Source organism: Histoplasma capsulatum, genomic scaffold (assembly GCF_000149585.1).
Source record: "Histoplasma capsulatum NAm1 scaffold_9 genomic scaffold, whole genome shotgun sequence".
In the NCBI taxonomy this organism is placed as follows: domain Eukaryota; kingdom Fungi; phylum Ascomycota; class Eurotiomycetes; order Onygenales; family Ajellomycetaceae; genus Histoplasma; species Histoplasma mississippiense.
This window is the reverse complement of record NW_001813974.1, coordinates 57,608-78,915: the sequence shown is the minus strand read 5'-3', so window position 1 is coordinate 78,915 and position 21,308 is coordinate 57,608. Positions and strand designations below refer to the sequence as shown.

Here is a 21,308-nt window from a genome sequence, read left to right as displayed (position 1 = left end):
TATTTCATGTAAAATAATTGATTATCAAAAATAAAATCGTGATGTGAGATTGATTATGATTTTGAATGAAATTTAATTCCATTTTGATGATTATATAATACATCAATCTGATCATATAATTGGTGAAGATTGTAAGAAACCCGCATTTATCCGTGTTAAACCGGAAGTAATAATTACTTTAAAAATATGACATTGCTGAACTTAGTATCATTAACATCATATTGCCACTTGCATCATACTATATTATCTATGTCATAATAAATTTAATCTGTTTATGATATTGTGTGTATATAATTAACAACTGATTCAACTTTTTAAAGATCAGCAAATCATTCTGTTATAATCTAATCTCTATATTCTACATTCTTGATTATTATTATTATTCTTCCGTTATACTCGTATGCAAGTAGTGCTTATGATGAGTCCTTGTATAATGTTAAATACAAGCCAGAGTTGGTTGTACAAAAGGAATGCTTAGTGTTGAATGATGTCAAGAATGTAACAGCAACATAAGAAAATTAATGAAAGACAGGATTTGATACTCATGATACAGGTTTCCAGCCCAGAAACAATAAGCTAAATCAGGTAGTAGATCCGCCTAAAGGTACCTATTTGACAAGTTCACATTCCTTTATTTTAGAAGCTGAGAAGTTGGCTCTGGATGTAATGTTGTCCTCTTGTGGGTTTCAAACCCACGCGCCTTGGGTCCCCACACCAAGGCGCTACCTGGTGGCCACCTTACCCATTCAGCCACCGGGGCAAAAACAGTTTCAGGTATTTCACTCATTCTATTGAGAGTTTTCTCATTAATACGATCCAGTACTTGGAGCTCAGTGGCAAGGCTTAGTATCATGTTGTATTATAGATTCCACTTTTTAAAAGAATTTAAAAAAAGTGAAACTTTTAATGAGAAATTTTCTGCTGACATTTTGATTGTTGTATATAGATATAAAATTAGTATAGAATTGAATTGATAATTGTGAGAAGTTATATATCATATCAAACATTCTGATGATATGTGAAAAGTGATATATCATATCAAACATTTTGATAATATGTGAGAAGTGATATATCATATCAAGCATTTTAATGCTATGTGAAAAGTGATATATCATATTTAATATTCTGATGATTATATGAATAAGAATCTTTTATTATCTCAATTCTGAAAACCACATCAATGATCTGATGTATACCAACACTGCCCCTCACTATATATTCAAGCATTCTCTTTCTTATAAATACTGCCTGTTTATCATGTAATTACTGAAGTTAATAAGCCATTCAATTTTATTTCATTGATTGTCACACCCTTGGTTGTGCCAAGGCCCCGTGGCGGTTCCACACGGCCCATCGCTTCCCCTCGGATCATCCCATCTATCCCATGACGTCACGCAGGTGTCCGAACCGGTTTCCAACCATCCTATGACATCATTCGGATGCAATAGAAGAGGATCCGATTGATGGGATATGAGAATCCTGTTTCTATACGGGGTCAGTAGATTCCTTCTGGCAGATCAATGCAGCGCCACTGCGGAGTTGCTTCAGCTACCCTCGCTCATAGAGTGAGGGGAGGATGGCTACCCGTTGTCTATATAGAATAGCTAGATGCTGGCTCTCTATTCCAGGAGCCAGCGATTCGTCTTTTATCTTTTGACAATGGGATACCAGAGTTACTACTGTCCTCATACAATATTCTTAGTGTGCCGAGTACCTCTGGTAGTTCAGTATTTGTATAGTATTCTACGAGTTCGCGGTTCAAGCGAGATAATCAAGCCCACCCATAAGGCTTCCCATTATATACCATCCTCCTCTGTGCCGCTGCCGAGTAGCAACCGCCTCGGCGCCGTCACATTACATTGATATTCAGTATTTGGATCAATATTTAGAATTTATACAGTTCCGACAATAATCGATATAGAATTGAATGGATATAATCAATATAAGATTCTATAGATATAACTGATATTTCGCCGCTATTTTTTGCTGATATGTAAATTCATGAGAATCGGATAGATGTAGTTATCCACGGGGCGCGTTAGCGGCGTTATAACATGACCCCCCCAAATAACCAGGTTATCCCGGACGCCACCCCAGCCAAACCCCCCCTGGATAACTGAGTTATACGGGGGGGGTCTGCTTGGCATGTTATCTTGGCAGTTATTGGAGCTCTGTACAAGATGATTGGCTGAAGAAAAATATTGTGGGTAAAAATTGATTGATGTAGATCTGACTAGCTAGCTAGCTACCTTTCCTCCATCTTTCTTCTATCTATATGACCTGGTTGGCTTCACCATATGGGCTACTAGTCCTAGACACCAACGTAGAGGTGCAGATCATGTCTAGGTGTCATACACAGACTCCGTATGACATACCTGCCCCTCCAGAAGAGAAAGAGAAAGAGAAAGAGAAAGAGAAAAGAGATTGTACATACCAGAGAGAGAGAGCTAATCAAGGATTATAGGAGCAGCAGGTGTTGAACCAGCTGTGAGCAGCTGCTGTCCAGAGGGACCCCTCATCCGCCGTTGAGGGCCATCCTCCTCATCATCATCATCATCCACAATCTCTATCACCTCCACCCCTTCCCCATCTCGTACGGAGCAGCGAATGGCATGATCACGCCATTTGCAGTTGCCACAAGCTCCACCAAAGTGGCCAGGCAGGCGACGGCATTCTGTGGGAATGGCCGAAGACCTGGATGAGCACTCCGGCAGGCAAGGCATGCATGTGGCTCCGTCCGGCCGCGAGATTGAATGAGAAAGGCATTGATGTACGATGGCCGGTGGCTTCGAACCTGCAGCTCTGTCATGCTGCCTCGTACAGAGGGTACATCTTGCCCTGGGAGACCCAGGACTGCCCTGGATTGTGGACTGCGGGTGAAGGGACTCAGCTGTTGATCAGCCACGAAGAGGATGCGATGGGGGCCCTGAGGGCCAGAGAGACCGAGGAGGGAGAGAGCCCTATATCATACGGAGAAGAGGGCAGTTAGTGTTGTGATATCTGATATCTAGTTGATGAAGCAATCTGTCAGAGCTTTGTACATACATGGTTGATATGATGGTGTGTTGAAAGAAGAAGAAAAGAAGAAGAGGAGAGAGAGGAGAAGAGGATATTATTATAGAGAGATGAGTGGGTGCAAAGAAGCAGATGCAATTCACTGCTTTTGTCATCATCATCAATCTGCCAATTCATCCACCCCCATCAATCAGCTCACCACCCTCTGTTGTCTTCGTACGATAGCCAGCTGTAGTGAGAGAATACACTGTATAGTAGGAAACCTTCATACAATGAAGAGCAGAGCTGCATTAGCTAGCTAGCAGTACACTCTAATCCATCTAAAAATACACTCTATCTATATTATTATATGAAGTCAAAGTCCCAGCAACTCCGTATGAAGAGAAAGGAAATGACAGGTTCTCTAGAGCTGCCTCTGTCTTTTCAACAGCTCTGTCAATTTATTAAGAGAGAGCTTCCCCCGCTGACGGATCAGCTCCAGAGATTCCACAGCAGCACTGACAGTCATACCAGAGGACACACGCGTACGAATCTCATTGATGATGATCTTTCGCCGGCAGAACATCATCTGCTCCTTGGAGGAGCTCTTGCGCCAGCTGCCTCCCTGATCCTCCAGGCTCTGCACTGATGGACCACCCCCCAGACCAGTGGTCCACTCCCGCCACAGATCAGGCACTGACTGTATCGTACGGGAAAGAGAATAGCCATTTCCTGTCCAGGAAGAGGTGAGAAGTGTGGCTGTCAGATCCACAGATTCAGCATTGTTAGATGATGATTGTCTCATCTCCATCTCTGACTCCACTGACCTCTGTACGATGTCTCTGGAAAGAGTAGAAGAAGAGGAGGGCAGAGAGAAAGCAGAGGGAATGGCAGCCAGATTCATCACTGAATTCTGAGCAGCAGAGCTCTGAGGAACTGCCCGTATGGAGAAGGTGATTTGACCATCAACTAGATCAGCAAGCTGCTGAGCCATCTTTTGCTGCAGCTGTTGATTCTCATAACCCCACTTATCAATGGACTGAATCATCTCCTGTCGCACATTTTTCAGCTGATCAGTAATGACAGGTACTACTCGCTGAATCTGAATCTCCTGAGGCTCCACAGCTGTCTCAAGAGCCTGAACAATCTGAAGAGTATATTTCTGATAATCCTCTCGTACGAAGAGAGCATCTGACCAGAGAGGGTGGTCAGGGAACTGCCTCTGCAGAAGCACAGAGTCCTGAAGAATCACTGTACGAAGCTGCTTCAGCAGCCGCAGAAATCCCTGAGCTGCTAAGTCTTGTTCATCCTCTGGCAATTCTTGCTCTGTCTCCTTCACTTCTTCCATTTCTGCTGCTTCTCTTTCCCTCCTCTGTGTCTGTCTCTGTTTCTGGCTCAATCTCTCGTACGAATCAAATCTATCTAGCCAGACATCCACCCATGGCCAGATGGCAGCCTCCAGCTGCTTCGGGGGGGGGGGGGATGGTGGCTCGAGGAAGAAAGTAGTTGCCCTGAGTCTGTGGTTCAAACCCTGCCATTGCTCGTACGAACTCTCGGGGGATATTGGTGAGATAGCAGTTGGTCAGAGCATCATTATTCCATCGGCCAGCCCGGCGAATCTGACCCTCTGACACCCCATTCAGTTCAGCATATCTGGACCCCTGACTCCGACCAAGATGAGTCTTCTTGCTTGACAGAAGCCCAGCTGCTGCATACATGCGATTGACCCACTGAAGCTGAGTATCGTACGAAAGAGGCTTGAAGGGATCCTGTCCACAGAGAAGGTGGATATCATACCAGAGAGAGCGTCTTCGAAAGTCTGGAAGACTTTCCCGTACAATATTCCAGCGGTAGAACAGATAGAATGCCAGATGAGATATTGTACAGAGTAGAGGATTCTTATGTCTCATCACAGTAGCATACTCCAGCCGCCCCAGCTGGTTGGTCTTGCCATTATCTGTGATGAGAATCATAGGCCAGCATGGAGTGGGCCCCTCATTTGAAAGCTGAAGGGTGAAAAGGTCAGGCAGCTGTGCCGTACGGGATGTCTCCCCCCGCAGAAGCATGTTGTGATTCATGAGGAAGTTCAGCCCTGTACGAAGATGGCTCATCACAGATGTTTGATCATTTTTATACCAGCCAGTCCAGCAGAACTTCATCAGATGAATCATCATCTTCTCATTGTATCCATCCTGCAGAGTATTGGCCCCCCGATCCACATACTGTGCCCGCTTTCGTACAGACTCCTTGGTTTCATGCGTACGAAGAACTGCACTGACCAGCTGTCCACGTGGATGATCAGAGGAGTTGATTCCTCTGCTCTTCTGAAATCTGTACAGATCCACCACGGCTGCCACATATAGCTTGACTGTGCTCTTACCCACAGTCTGCAGCACAGTGTTGCCATCCCTGTCCGTACGAGCTCTCTTGCTCTTATAAACAGAGCCCTGCAGTGGACGACAAAGCACCTTCTCCTCCAGAAACCAGACCAGCTTTCTCTCTGTCACCATCTCCCCATCTTCAAAGCCAGTCTCCTTGCAGAAGTCCTGTACGAAGAGATAGGAGTTAGAACTAGAATGATCAATCTGGATGCAGGGAAGCAGTGCCACCCACCCGCCCTTCTCTCTGCTTGGGGAGATACTGCTTATTGGTATTCTTTGGTCGATTCTGCAGGGCCAGGGCCAGGGCCTTTTCCCCGTACGAAAAGAGGTCTTTGCTGATCTGAAGCTGCCGCTCCACCTCTGTACAGTCAGCTAGAGATGTCATGATGAAGAATACAGAGCAGGGGTGCTTAAAAATCTATTCTTGAAGGATGATGCCTGCTCGTACGGTATGAATCAAGTGGGGTTGAATGTATGTACGGTATAATTAAACACTAAAAAGTTATCGTGGGGCTTGGCTAACATACATAGTAACATGGGTTATAACGCCACCCAAACCCCCCCCCGTATAACCACTAGATATATTGCCGCAATCATCACTGATGAAGAGGTCGGTGAGATCGGATAGATAGATATAATCAGATAGATATACTCAAATAGATATCTTTGCTGATAAGAAGGTCGGTATGAATAGATATCAATATAGTTGAATAGATAGTGATAGATAGCTAACCCGGGCTTATAACTGTCAGAACTGAATAAAGTCTGAATATTGATTCAAATACTGAATATTAATGAAATAAATTGAATTGCTTATAACGTAATCGATAAGCGAGCGAGCCACATAAGCAAGCGAGCCACTTCCCACCTGCCATACAACAAGAATGCTTTTCAACAAAAATGTCAACCACTCAAAGAAATAAAGTCTCTGCTCAAGAAGGAAGGCTTCTTTTAGCCATTCAAGCACTTAAAAATGATCAAATTTCAAGCATACGAGCTGCAGCAAAGCTGTATGATGTCCCTCGCTCAACCCTCACTCACCGTGTCTCTGGTCGTACAGCACGCGTGGACATTCCCCCAAAGAACCGAAAACTTAGCCTTACAGAAGAAGAATCACTTGTTCAATGGATTCTAGCCATGGATGAGCGAGGTCAGCCACCCCGGGTTGCAGCTGTACGAGAAATGGCCAATCTCCTTCTTGCCAGTCGAGGAATCAACCCCTCACCCACAGTGGGTGAATGCTGGGTACGAAACTTTGTCAATCGCTATGAAGAGCTGAAATCCAAGTTCTCCCGCAAGTACGACCATCAACGTGCACTATGTGAGGATCCTGAGGTTATCCGTGGGTGGTTTAAGCTTGTACAAAACACCATTGCAAAGTATGGGATTCTGGAAGAGGATATCTACAACTTTGATGAGACAGGCTTTCAGATGGGGGTTATTGGGACTGTCAGAGTGGTGACTGGATCTGAAAGAGCTAGGAATCCCAAGCTTGTACAGCCTGGAGATCGGGAATGGGTGACTGTTATTGCTGGGGTCAATGCAATGGGCTGGGCTCTCCGTACAATGATTATCCTCAAGGGAAAGATGCATCAGTCCTCTTGGTATGAGACTGAAGGGCTGCCGCATGACTGGGTGATTGGAGTCAGTGAGAATGGCTGGACCACTGACCAGCTGGGCTTGTACTGGCTGAAAGAGGTGTTCAACAAGGAGACTCTACCCCGTACAAAGGGCAGATACCGATTGCTGATTCTAGACTGGCACCGAAGCCATGCCTCAGCTGAATTTGATCAATTCTGCTCTGGGAATCAGATCATTGCTCTCTACATGCCACCACATTCCTCTCATCTTCTTCAGCCACTGGATGTTGGGTGCTTCTCCCCCTTGAAGACTGCATATGGACGACAGGTGGAGAATCAGATGCGGCTTGGGATCAATCATATTGACAAGGAGGAGTTTCTGGCCCTATATCCTGCAGCTCAGATGCAGGCTCTGACTGAGAACAACATCAAGAGCAGTTTCAGGGCAGCTGGGCTGGTTCCATACAATCCTGAGCAGGTTCTCTCGCGCCTTAATACCACAATGCATACCCCCACCCCACCTGGGACCTCTCATAGCTCTCAGGCCTCCTGGGCCACTGCTACACCACATAATATACACCAGCTAGAGCAGCAGACTAAGAAAGTTAAAGGATATATTAAGCACCGTACGCAGAGCCCACCCAGCCCAACTGATCGTGCCCTAAATCAGCTGGTCAAGGGATGTCAAATGGCAATGCATAGTGCTGCTATTCTAGCAGCTGAAAATAGGTAGTTAAGGGCTACAAATGCTAAACAAAAGAGAAAGCGAGAAAGAGGCCGTACATATGTAGCCCAAGAGGGAGCTTTGGGGGTGGAAGAAGGCTTGGATCGCGTACGAAGCATCAATGAATGGGAAAGAGGGGTGGTTGAGGCTGCTGAGTCCCAACCACGAAGACGTGCAGCACCACAGTGTAGTGTATGTGGGATTATTGGGCATACTGCCCGTACATGCTCTAAGCGTACAGGAAATAATTGATAATATCAGTTTGTTAATTTTGGGTTGTATTCAGGACTTGAAGAGCATTCTTGTTGTATGGCAGGTGGGAAGTGGCTCGCTTGCTTATGTGGCTCGCTCGCTTATCGATTACGTTATTAACTCCAGTAATTATATAATAACCAGGCAGTATTTATAAGAAAGAGAATGCTTGAATATATGATGAGAAGCAGTGCTGGTATATATCAGATCAGTGATCTGATTTTCAAAATTGAAATAATAAAAGATTCTTGTTAATATAATCATCAAAATACTAGATATGATATATCACTTCTCATATATCATCAAAATGATTGATATGATATATCACTTTTTATACATTGTTTCTTTCCTCATCTCAGTGAAAGGCTTCTCACTTTTCAATGTCAGTAAAAGAGTCAGACTGATTGAGAAAAGGCTTTCAGCAGTGAGACATAACTTAAAATGTCAGAGATACTGCCATCCATCAAAGTGTGCACAATTGAGGAGATGCTCCAACTGCAGTGAGCTCACAAGTCAGCATGAGAGGTCAATAGATGTGGAGTGCAAGAAGATGCTATAATGTGTCAACTGCTGTCAACGCTATTCAACTGAACATCAGCACTGCTCTGCTGCATTTAGACAAGTGAATGACATTCTCATATGTCTAATACAAAATGAGTTAGCAGGTGTTCAACAATTTGATGACAGATGTCACAGAAATTCTTGAAAGTGTAAACAAACATCAACACAGCCAGCATCAATGATTGCAGTAATGATGTCTACACTGTCTACACAGTCAACTCAATCAATGCAGTTCACAGAGCTAGCACTCTGCAAGCAGACAGCTACTCAGAGCTCACACCTATCTATGGGTGGTACAAAAAGGCAAGCATGGCTACACTCTCCCAGAACAGTCCGCTCTGCACCCCATCAAGGTCGGCCCGTTCTGCATAATTGAAAAAGTCGGCTCATTAGCCTATCGCCTGCAATTGCCTCCACGATTCCGCGGCATCCACCCAGTTATTTCCGTTATTCATTTAGAACCCTACATACCAGATGAGTTTGATCGACCACTGCCCGCCGGACCAGACCGCGTTGTGGATGGTAATGAATTTTGGGAAGTTGAAGAAATTGTGGATTCCCGCATACACCCAGAATCCCACAAGCAGCAATTAAAAGTGCAATGGAGTCATGGAGAAGAATCATGGGAAGAGCGCGATATTCTTATGCAAGATTGCCCTCAAATGGTATGCCACTGAGACAATACAAGACGTCGCGCCCGGCGTCAACGTCCTTAATATTTCCTACCTTGTATGTTATAAAATGTTGGGCACTAGTTGCCCAGGCGGCCCTCCACCGCACGTGATTACCCCTAACTATATAGTTAGCTAGCGATCGCACAATGAGAAGATCAACCATCCCACATAAAAAGCATGTATTTTTAGCTTATCTTGATATCGAGGACGATATCATTTTTTCTGTCAGGGGATGGTGTCACGTAGATGCGACCACATGTTATGCGTCATATGCGTAACCCTCAGCATGCCTGCGTATTCTGAAAACCGCTCACTTTTTCTATCCTTTTCTCATTCTTCTCCTAGCCATCCTACTTAGAAGAATCAACTATCTTTCAATTCTCTGATTATCTAATGTAATAGAATGATATCATCTGACAGACATCTCACATCAGACAATACTCAGTTTACACAGCAATGCAATAAACCAGTTAAATAGTTAAAAAACAATTCAATTTTAAAATGCAGATAGCAGATCTGAAATCTTTCAATCTCATTTTATAGATGAATTTTAACAACAGCTCATTAAATGACTTCTCATGCTAAAACATCAACATCAATAATGCAGTTGATACTGCAGAAACAATCAGTAAAAAAATCACTCTTTGCAAATTTTCTGAGCAAATACTGTCAGAGCATATCTCTATCACACAGCAGCTCTATAATTTATCTTTAAACAGAGATGTGAAGTGGTTTGCATACAGAAATCATACACATATTCTGATATTAAAATATAAAACTACTTAATATATGAGTGCTTCACATTTGTGAACTGTTAAAATGACATTATCTCAGAGCAGTGAGAGGAGGAGAGATTCTGAATCATAATATATATACATAAAAACTCAAATATAAAAGCACAGTAACATTAATCTATGCAGAGCAGAGATTTTCTGTGAATTAATATTAATGACTGCCACATTTTCAATATATAGAGACAATTTGATTATTATTATTATTCTTCTTCTATTATAGATGTATGCAGTAAGTGACTATAACATCTATCTGAAATATTCCAGGATTTTTCAACTTAAGAATAAGCTAATATACAAAGTCAATTTAATACATGCAATAGCAGAATTCCAGCCTATAATCAAACAATTATTCAAACTATTCAATTTAAGAAAGAATGTCAAAAGAATGACAACAGATCAATACATTCAATTCAAAACAAATGAAATAAATAGTATAAAAAACAGCAGCTATTAAAAGAAAAGAAAGCGTTCACAAATCAAACTTTTCAAAACAAATCAAAATTAAAAATAATCAAAATGAAATAAATTTCAAAGTAAAAGTAACAAAATAAAAATAAAAACAAAAACAAAAATTAAGGCAAATACATAGAAACAAAAGAAAAAAAAAAAAAAAAAAAAGGAAAATAAAAATTGAATTCATTATCAAATCAAGCTATTCAATTGAAATCTTATAGCAATATTTGATTCTTTCAAATATTCAATCAAGAATTCATTTCCAGTTTTCATATTAAACAAAAGTTTTAAATTTAACTGTCTCAATTCAAACTTCTCTTTCAATCTCAATCTGTAATGCACTCGTTTATTATTTCCTTATTATTATATTATCTTTGTTTATATCTTCGTCTATTCTTACCTCTTTCCATTATACTCTCGCTACCACTATTTCTCTATATATATATATATGGATGCATGTATTTCGCACATCTTCTTTCTCTTTCTTTTCCTCTTCAGCGATTAGCTACAACTACAACTACAACTTCAACTATACTACTACTATAATTATTATTATCTTCCACTACACTATATACTATCTTCTACTATTCACTCTTCACACTGTCATCACCCCTCACACAATCTTAACTTTATATGCTTTGTACAAAGTAAAAGAAGATGCTCTGAGTTGTCATATAACTGACAATCTGAACATAAGTCACTTAAATCATTTTTAATCTTTGTTAAATATGATTTAAAATAACCATGTTCAAGCTTTAGCTGCATTATTGTATCAAAAAGTTTCTTTTTATATTTTATTGAGCAAGCTTTCCATTTTGGCTTAGTTTCAAACCTGGAATAATGTACACTTTTTTTTTGTAAAAACCAGATATCTTGTCATTTTTGCAAATATAATTCTGTTATTTTTCTCTTAATAAAACCTCATGTTATAATTCTTTAAAAACAGACTTCCAATTTAGTTGCTTTTTTTGCAGCTTTATCAGCCATTTCATTGCCACATACACTCATGTCATTCTTACAAATACTTATGAACGTAGGGGTATATTTGAATTTCCCACTTTTCCAAATGTTTTTTGTATAATTGTAAGAGATAGGCTACTGTCACACCCTTGGTTGTGCCAAGGCCCCGTGACGGCTCCACACGGCCCATCGCTTCCCCTCAGATAATCCCATCTATCCCATAACGTCACGCAGGTGTCCGAACCGGTTTCCAACCACCCTATGACATCATTCGGATGCAATAGAAGAGGATCCGATTGATGAGATATGAGAATCCTGTTTCTATACGGGGTCTGGATTCCTTCTGGCAGATCAATGCAGCGCCACTGCGGAGTTGCTTCGGCTACCCTCGCTTATAGAGTGAGGGGAGGATGGCTGCCCGTTGTCTATATAGAATAGCTAGATGCTGGCTCTCTATTCCAGGAGCCAGCGATTCGTCTTTTATCTTTTGACAATAAGATACCAGAGTTACCACTGTCCTCATACAATATTCATAGTGTGCCGAGTACCTCTGGTAGTTCAGTATTTGTATAGTATTCTACGAGTTCGCGGTTCAAGCGAGATAATCAAGCCCACCCATAAGGCTTCCCATTATATACCATCCTCCTCTGTGCCGCTGCCGAGTAGCAATCGCCTCGGCGCCGTCACATTACAATTCGAATCGCTCGACCTGGTTACACGTTTGAATCAGTCGAGCTCTATTGATCGATATGGCCCCACGCACCCGTGCTGGGACTGCACCCTCTGGGGGAGCCTCCACGTCGTCCCCTAGAGCGCGTACACCTCTACCCCGGCAGGAATCTGAGATTCCTGAACCCGCCGCTCACCTTGGCATGGGCCCTCCAGCCGCCCTGCCACCGCCGCGGCCCCTACACTCCTATGTCTACCATGGAGATAAAGGGATCAAGGTTGGAGATCCGCCGAATTACAAGGGCAAGACGCTGTCTGAATTCCACAGCTTCACGAGAGCCCTTGAACGGAAATTCCGCCTTAACCTGAGCCAGTTTAATACTCATGAGGTACGAGTCATATACGCCGCGAGCCTCCTCGAAGGCACCACTGCAACTACATGGGCGACCAAGGAAAGGGAGCTTGAGCGTAGCAATGCTGCCATGACATGGGAAGAATTCAAGAACTTCCTTCTGGACCAGATTGAAGACCACCGTAACCGCGCCTTCACAGCGGCGCAGCGGTTCAACTCACTACGTCAACGAGACGACGAGAATCCTTCCGATTTCAATGCAAGATTCGAAGAATATTGGGAGGAACTGTCTGACGATTTGAATCTATTGAAAACGCAGCTTTACCTCGCGAAGCTGACTCATAAGGTGCGGACGACGATATCGCAATATCAAAGTCCGCCCACCAATCGCACCGAGCTTGTCAACCTGGCTTCTCGAATCTATTTGAATAATCAACACCATGAGAAGAAGGGGGACAAGACTCCCTCAAAGCAACCGACAACAGGATCAAAACGGCGCCATGACGGCTCCGGTGCGGATGATGCAAAGAAGAACTCAAAGCGTTCCAGTTCTTCACTTACTGCAAAGGAACGCCAAAATAGACTGGATAACAACCTTTGTTTTAACTGCGGAATCTCAGGCCATTTTGCCAGTGATTGCCGTAAGTCGAAGAAGGGAAGGAACCGAGGAGATACCTCCTCGAAGACGACTCCCCTTCTGGCAAATGTATCCACTGAAGATAAAAAGGAAAGACCCAAGGAGGATTGACAATCCTCACGACTCCGAGTCCATGTAACCTTGAAGATGAATACCCCATGAGGGGAGGTGCCAGTGAGGTGCCTAGTCGACTCCGAGGCGGACGCTAACTTCATATCTTATTCCTTTTCACTCATGAAGGGTTGGAAAAAGATAGGTCCGCCGGGCCACGCAAAGTTTACAGATGGAACAAAATGCCACCGATTCGGCATCATTCAAACAAAGTGTGAGGCCACGGACTCTGAAGGAACCTCCAAGGGGAGCAGTCTGCTCCTCCACGCTGTCAACATCATAGATGAGGACGTCATCCTAGGTCTCCCGTGGTTGAGAGAAAACAATCCTCTCATCGACTGGGTCACTCAGGCGTGGCGGTACCGCCTCACCGACGAAGAGGCAGCTATAGAGGAACCCGAAGAGTTCCATCGGAAGAATCTCGAGGATAAGATTGAGTCGATATACTGTGTAGCAGGTGACTTGGACTTGGAGGCAGGCGGAGAAGCCGCCACCCTCACTGCCAGATTAGCAGTGATGTCTGCCACTGAAGGCGGACGAACGCAACGTCTCTTCACAGATTACAAGGACGTTTTTTCAGAAAAGGAAGCAGCGAAGTTTCCTGATACCAAAGTGCGACATAAGATCCATCTTGAAGAGGGCGCGACAGCGCCGTACGGACCCCTTTACAATTTGTCAGTAAAGGAATGGACCAGCGGGGGCACTATACTATTCGTGCCCAAGAAGGACGGTAGGCTGCGCCTCTGCGTAGACTACAGGGGCCTCAATAAGGTGACGGTTAAGGATCGCTATCCACTACCATTAATTGATGAGATGATCGATCGATTATCCGGAGCAAGGGTGTTCTCGAAGATTGGCATACGGGACGCCTATCATAGAATAAGGGTTAACGAAAACGACATTTGGAAGACAGCTTTTCGTACCAAGTACGGCAATTTTGAATATCTCGTTTTGCCTTTTGGTCTTTGCAACGCTCCGGCCACCTTCCAGGCCTACATAAATGAGGCGCTGCGGGGCCTTGTCGATGTCTCCTGCATAGTATACTTGGACGACATCCTAATCTTCTCGAAAACGGAAAAAGAACATGATACCCACGTTCGGGAGGTGTTGGATCGCTTGAAGCAACACCAGCTCTATGCGAACACTGAGAAATGCTCGTTCTACACACAGGAGATTGATTTCTTAGGTTATATTGTTGGGGTTGATGGCATTTCAATGGACAGGAGCCGGGTCTCCGCCATCGAGGACTGGCCGGCGCCGCGCACGTACCGCGAGGTGCAGGTATTCCTAGGGTTCGCGAATTTCTATAGACGGTTCATCTATGCGTATTCGCGGATTGCTGCCCCCCTTACAGATTTGTTAAAGGGAAGTGTTAAAGGCAGGAAAACGGGACCGTTTATCCTTACCCAAGACGCTGTGAGGGCGTTTGAAGAATTGAAGCAAGCTTTTGCAGATGCCACGATGTTAAATCACTTCGACCCCGGCCTACCCAGTCAGTGTGAAACTGATGCATCTGGGAATGGTGTCTGCGGAATTTTTTCGCAGTTGACACCGGAGACTTTCCAACGTTGGAAGGATCGGGGGTTAATAACCTCTGGAGATACAGGCAATGGAATGCCTGTAGGAGAAGGCTTTTTCACAGAACCTACAAGGCGCCGTGAATGGAGACCAGTGGCCTTCTTCTCCAAGAAGCTATCGCTCACGCAAAGAAGGTATGATACTCATGATCAAGAGATGTTGGCAATAGTTGAATCCTTTAAGATTTGGCGACACTACCTTCAAGGTTGCAAGTATCCGGTGCAAGTTCTCACCGACCATGCAAATTTGCGTTACTTCTTGACAACAAAGAGCTTGACAGGACGTCAAGCCAGGTGGGCGGAGCTGCTTTCGGAGTATGATTTCTTTATCCGATACCGTCCAGGTCGGCTTAACCCCGCCGATGCGCCATCAAGGCGACCCGATTATGATATCGTTGATGGGGATGAGGATCCTACAAAGGGACCTCTACCATCACTGCAGAAGAAACTGGCTGCAGGGGGTTGGGGTTCTCTAAAGCTTGGGAACGGCGCCGGTAAGGCAGCTGCGCGACCCTATACAGGTGGAGGAGAACTCGGGTCCCCGCAGGGGACTGGCACTGAAGGTCATGAACTTCTCGTGCCACGTTTTGCTGCCATTGAATTGGCGGAAGACGAAACGGTCTACAACCTTCCAACCCAACGGCTTCTAGAATTCATTGGTGAGTTGCAGCAGGGGGACGCCCTTACTGCGGCTCGAATCCAGAAGTTGAAGGAGGAAGGATCCGGGTCGAACTTGGAAGGGGCAAGCCCTGAGCGGGGCGGTGCCGCCGAGGAACCAAGTCGCTGGCAACTAGGGGAATGTGGACTCCTACTGCTAAATGGTTCAGTCTTTGTCCCTCGTAGCAGGGCGGTGCGCCAGGAGTTATTGAGGATTCATCACGATGATCCCCATGCTGGGCACTTCGGATTAGAGAAGACTGAAGAGCTCCTGAGACGTAAGTACGTTTGGGACAAGCTTCGGACAGATGTCAAGGAGTATGTTGAAACTTGTGATGTCTGCCAGAGGATAAAGGTTCCGCGGCACAAGCAATATGGCGAGTTGGCGCCACTGCCTGTTCCAAAGGGCCCATGGCAGGATCTATCGATGGATTTCATAGTTGACCTGCCGAAGTCGACAAGAGTCAAAGGATATGACTCAATTCTAGTTATTGTCGACCGCTTTACGAAGATGGCCAAATATATCCCTACCCACAAGAAGGTTAAAGCCCCTGAATTGGCTAACCTGTTTCTAGATGCCATCATTCGTGATCACGGTTCTCCGAAATCGTTAGTGTCAGACCGAGGATCCCTTTTCACCAGTAAATACTGGTCGGCCTTTTGCTATCACCTTACGATAAGGCGCCTCCTCAGCACCGCGTTCCATCCTCAGACAGATGGCCAGACTGAACGTCAGAATCAGACATTAGAACACCATCTTCGGGCGTTCTGTTCATATCATCAGAATGACTGGCCTAGACACCTTCCGACCGCCGAATTCGCATATAACAATGCAAAGAATGCAACCTTAAAAGTGTCCCCCTTTTATGCTTGTTATGGGTATAATCCTTCATTACCTAGTGACGTCGCGGACGACGTCCTAAAGGGGGGGATAGACAGTCGGAATGTCGAACGGGATCGTGGGACAGAGTACCCCTCGGTGCCAGAAGTAAAAGCTAGATTGGAGCTTCTGGATAGAATCCACGGGGAGGCGGCGAAAAGCATCCGCCGCGCCCAGGAGCGACAGGCGGAATACTATAATCGAAAACACCTTCCAATGAAGTTCTCAATAGGGGATCAAGTGTTACTTTCAGCAAAGAACATCAAGACGACGAGACCGTGCAAGAAGCTCAGTGAGCGATGGTTGGGACCTTTCCCGATAATAAGGGTAGTGGGTAAGCAGGCATATGAGTTGAAACTAACCTCAGGATTCAAATCTATCCATCCTGTCTTCCACATTTCCTATTTGGAACCCTATAAGCAACGACCCGGGGCGGAGCCGCCTCGGCCGGATGGCGTCGAGATTGAGGGTAATACCGAATATCTTGTAGAAGGAATATTGGACAAACGAATGCACTACAACAAAGTTCAATACCTTGTCAAATGGGAAGGTTATCCATCATCCGAGAACTCATGGGAACCGCTTGAGCATTTAGAGAATGCCGAGGAAGAGATCGCAAAATATGAGGTGGCTAGTAGAGACCGCCCCGCTGCACGTCGGAGGTGTGGTTAGGCAAGAGCTGCTGCTTGAGACTTCTTCTTTTTCCCAAAGGGTTTTTTAGAGATGATCTCGCGGTGGTGAGCCGGTGCCTCGAAGACGCTGTAACACTCTTCTCCTATTTTTCCCTAGGGGTTTTTAGGAGTTTAATGAGGTTACGCAGCTCAAAGATCTCAGAGCGGTAGGAAGGAAAAAAGGGATATGAAGAACCAACAATTAATGCAATTTTATTTGGCCTGAGGGTCGCTATTATTCTATAAGGGCCGAAGCCCACGAAGATCGAAGAAAACACCTGAAGGCCTCATTCTTCCACCACCTCACCCCCACCGAACTCCTCCTCCACCGACGGAGTCCCTGGCACCGGCACCTTTGCCTGCCGTGGAGTTAGCGCTGCGGCGCCGCAGGGGGGTGTAGGAAAGTACAACAAAGTGTCAACTTACCAATTTGCAAAGCACCTCAGTCACCTGCTCCAATTGGAGCGAGATCCTCTCCAACAAACGATTTGTCTCCGTGGCGCTTCCAACGGCGGCGCCGGCCGACCCCTTCTTCTTAGGGCCGGCCATTCTGAAGTGTTTTTCCACCTCGGAGACCCACGCTTTCGCCTCCTTCTCCAGACGGGCCTTGGGAACCTCCCCAGAACGGACGGAATCCGCCAACGCCTGGAGATCCACAACTTTGGCCCTGTACTGCTTTGGCACCTATACGCCTTGTCAGAACCGGCACGGCGCCGTTACAGAAGGAGCAGTACGTACAGGAAGGCAGGTGTCGTTGTTTTTCACGCAACGGAAACAGCGTGAATGGGCGGAGGGGCGGGTGCAAAGGATCCCCCCTTCTCGAAGCTGCTTGGCGCAGCGAAGGCAGGTAGCGGTGCCAGCCAGGCGCCGCACCAGGGTTTCCCCACAAGGAGAAAGCAAAGGAACCATGGAACCCTGCGGACCCGACCCACAGGCACCCTGAGCAGGGCTCGGGCGCTCTGCAGGAGGGGAACTACGGACTGGACTCATTTGAGCCGCTGTCCCCGGAACCAAGCTCTCCCTGAGGTCCTCTCCGAACGACCATGCGGGGTCATACATCGCCCTGTTGATTGGCGGGGGGGGGCGGTGTGACAGCGGCAGGGGGGGAGGAGCAGAACCCCCACAGCTGCTAGGTGTCTCCGCCTCCGCCTCCAACCTGGCCCTTTTGGCCGCGACAGAGGCCGCAGCTGCACCACGTAGACGTTTTTTACCCACTAGAAAACATCAGAATAAGCCCCCTTACTGTCTTCCAAGGACGACGTTCCCATGCACTCACTATTGCAGACCAGGGGGGGGGAGAAAAAGAAGGACTGCGCATTCAGCAGAAGAATCACGTCGAATAAGACTCACCCATTCCTTTATGCCGCGCAGCGCGCGCGCTGCCAAAGCGGTTGGCAACCGTTGCTACACAACAAAGATAATTCCCAATCCGGTAATCTTGAGGCATCGGGACTATGCCTTTAAAGGGGAGGGCATTGTCACACCCTTGGTTGTGCCAAGGCCCCGTGACGGCTCCACACGGCCCATCGCTTCCCCTCAGATAATCCCATCTATCCCATAACGTCACGCAGGTGTCCGAACCGGTTTCCAACCACCCTATGACATCATTCGGATGCAATAGAAGAGGATCCGATTGATGAGATATGAGAATCCTGTTTCTATACGGGGTCTGGATTCCTTCTGGCAGATCAATGCAGCGCCACTGCGGAGTTGCTTCGGCTACCCTCGCTTATAGAGTGAGGGGAGGATGGCTGCCCGTTGTCTATATAGAATAGCTAGATGCTGGCTCTCTATTCCAGGAGCCAGCGATTCGTCTTTTATCTTTTGACAATAAGATACCAGAGTTACCACTGTCCTCATACAATATTCATAGTGTGCCGAGTACCTCTGGTAGTTCAGTATTTGTATAGTATTCTACGAGTTCGCGGTTCAAGCGAGATAATCAAGCCCACCCATAAGGCTTCCCATTATATACCATCCTCCTCTGTGCCGCTGCCGAGTAGCAATCGCCTCGGCGCCGTCACATTACAGCTACAAGAGTAATTACAAGAGTAGTGTGAAGTACGCACAAAGGATATTAAGAAGGTAGCAATCTCTATTGTTCAAAGCTAATCGCTGATCTCCTAAAATCCACGGATATCAGCGAGCATTATATAGATAATATTGCCATCGCCACGTATCTAACGCCACGTATCTATTTCCTAATATAGATATCTCCGTTGCGCCTATTACAATAATTCTAACCCTTCAACCTGTTCAACATCATCACACACCCTCTGCAATTACTCTATGTATGTATACTGCACAGGTTGAGTGGTCATGGAGATCACAACGCCCTCCCATCCGCCCAAGGACATCGATATGACCTACATGAGGCCACTGAAGCCAGAGCCACTGGTCAATTTTGTTATTGAGAAGACTGGTAAAAGGCAGAGAAAGACTGTCATAATGTCTTCTTCAATTCTCAAAGAAGTCAGTGACAGCATCTTCACAGCCATCTCTCAATTGTAGAAGCAGTTTGAAAAGGCTCAGCAACAACAAAATCTGCAGCAAAAAGCTTTCATCAGATTCATAAGAACTCTGAATAACTAAGTTGAAGAGAAAAAACAATCTACCAATCAGAGCTTTGCTTAAATTTTCTGTGAAAGGTTTATTAAATATGTGACAGCAGATTTGAGTGCAGCATCTGCTTTGAGAAAAGATGCTGATTTAGATACTCATCTGCAATCAAACACAGCAAAGACAACTGCAAGGGAGCTGACTATCTGAATGAGTGTTGTTTAGAGAGGAAAAACTCTGCTCTCTCTGAAGTTACCTCTGTCAAGATTACAGCTCTCTCAACAGGCAGGATTAGTGGAGTCAATCTGCAACTCAAAAACATCAGTCAGTCAAGAGACTCAACAGAGGGCACAAAACAGTAGAAGAATTCATGAGTTCTCATCACTCTTCAATTAGAGAAACAGATCACCCAACTGCAGCTGTACACTATGCAGCAGACAATTATTGCAAAAATTCAGAGAGTGGAAGATGTGGTCAATGTGTCAAAAATGAAGCTCATCAGAACAGACTGAGTAATCACATCAAACAACAAAGACATATATGATATTTTGATCATTGAAAAAGCAGTGGCTACTCTCTGTGAAGTTCTTGACACCACAGAGATTCAGCTACTGAAGTGATGGTACAATTATGCCATTCTAAAGATTCTGGAATTTGTCTAGAATTGAAAAGGTGTGAGTATCCCCACAGATAAGATGATTGAAAGAGAGATTCTGACTCAGACAAAGATAAAGTCAGTGAGCTGTCAACCCTTATGACATGGAGTGAATTTCAAGACAGAGAAGATTATATGAATTGTCTACTTCCTCACCTCAATGAAAGGCTACTCACTTTTCAATGTCAGTGAGGGGGCCAGGTTGATTGAGAAAAGGCTGTCAGTAATAAGATATAACTCAGAATGTTAGAGATACTGCCATTCATCAAAGTGTGCACAACTGCCAAGATGCTTCAACTGCAGCGAGCCCACAAGCCAGTATGAGAGGCCAACAGATGTGAAGTGCAGAAGAGCGCCACATTGTGTCAATTATTGTCAACTCTACTCAGCTGATGTGAGGGGTGATGACAGTATGAAGAGTGAATAATAGAAGATAATAGTAATAATAATTATAGTAATAGTGTAGTTGAAGTTGTAGCTAATCGCTGAAGAGGAAAAGAAAGAGAAAGAAGATGGGCGAAATACATACATTCATATATATACATATAGAAATAGTGGTAGCGAGAGTATAATGGAAAGAGGTAAGAATAGACGAAGATATAAACAAAGATAATAATAAGGAAATAATAAACGAGTGCATTACAGCAAACCTCATAGAAGGAGCTGTGAGGCACTTCATCAAACAATTGCAGACAAAGTATCGCATAATAACACTTTATCACCCTTGTACAAATGAAAAAGTTGAATGCATAAATGAAATACTAGGCAGCATGCTGATGAAATATTTAGTGGGGAAGCTTACAAGATTATGGGATGAATATCTGGGACAGGCATTATTCACAATGTGAGTTCGCCAGCATGTAGTCTCAAAGCACTCGCCGTTCTACCTGCTCTATGGGGTGCATCCGCGTATCCCGGGGGATATGCAAAACCAGATAGGGGAGGAGGTAGTGGTTGTAGATGTGGAATTAAGAATGAGAAAAGTTAACCACACCTGAGTAAAGGCAAACGAATTACTACTCAACCGCGCCATACAATTGAAAAGAATATGAGACTCATTAATGAAAGAAATAAGTCTCACTGTGGGCACTTGAATCCTCATATGAAATGAAGGATCTGAGAAGTTCCAACCAAGGTGGTTTGAGCCGTACAAAATCCTCAAATCAC

The 21,308-nt window shown here is 45.0% G+C and overlaps 5 protein-coding genes across 5 annotated transcripts; 3 read left to right on the top strand and 2 right to left on the bottom strand.

The window, feature by feature from the left end:
• Positions 1-2,569: 2,569 nt before the first annotated feature.
• Positions 2,570-5,760, bottom strand: HCAG_07490 (predicted protein; the record flags this gene model as incomplete). The annotated part of the gene is made up of 5 exons (XM_001537131.1): positions 2,570-2,960; positions 3,215-3,278; positions 3,544-4,544; positions 4,918-5,540; positions 5,608-5,760. The coding sequence occupies 5 exons, from the start codon at positions 5,758-5,760 to the stop codon at positions 2,570-2,572; spliced, it is 2,232 nt and encodes a 743-aa protein (XP_001537181.1).
• A 515-nt stretch (positions 5,761-6,275) lies between these two features.
• Positions 6,276-8,151, top strand: HCAG_07489 (conserved hypothetical protein; the record flags this gene model as incomplete). The annotated part of the gene is made up of 4 exons (XM_001537130.1): positions 6,276-7,684; positions 7,718-7,871; positions 7,966-8,056; positions 8,123-8,151. The coding sequence occupies 4 exons, from the start codon at positions 6,276-6,278 to the stop codon at positions 8,149-8,151; spliced, it is 1,683 nt and encodes a 560-aa protein (XP_001537180.1).
• Positions 8,152-9,101: 950 nt separating this feature from the next.
• Positions 9,102-9,338, top strand: HCAG_07488 (predicted protein; the record flags this gene model as incomplete). The annotated part of the gene is made up of 2 exons (XM_001537129.1): positions 9,102-9,221; positions 9,303-9,338. 2 exons carry the CDS (start codon positions 9,102-9,104, stop codon positions 9,336-9,338), a joined length of 156 nt encoding a protein of 51 aa, XP_001537179.1.
• A 2,784-nt stretch (positions 9,339-12,122) lies between these two features.
• HCAG_07487 (hypothetical protein) lies at positions 12,123-16,928 on the top strand (the record flags this gene model as incomplete). Its single annotated transcript, XM_001537128.1, has 3 exons — positions 12,123-12,906; positions 12,977-13,035; positions 13,272-16,928. The coding sequence occupies 3 exons, from the start codon at positions 12,123-12,125 to the stop codon at positions 16,926-16,928; spliced, it is 4,500 nt and encodes a 1,499-aa protein (XP_001537178.1).
• A 286-nt stretch (positions 16,929-17,214) lies between these two features.
• Positions 17,215-18,895, bottom strand: HCAG_07486 (predicted protein; the record flags this gene model as incomplete). The annotated part of the gene is made up of 5 exons (XM_001537127.1): positions 17,215-17,286; positions 17,354-17,611; positions 17,666-18,141; positions 18,278-18,523; positions 18,880-18,895. The coding sequence occupies 5 exons, from the start codon at positions 18,893-18,895 to the stop codon at positions 17,215-17,217; spliced, it is 1,068 nt and encodes a 355-aa protein (XP_001537177.1).
• Positions 18,896-21,308: the final 2,413 nt, after the last annotated feature.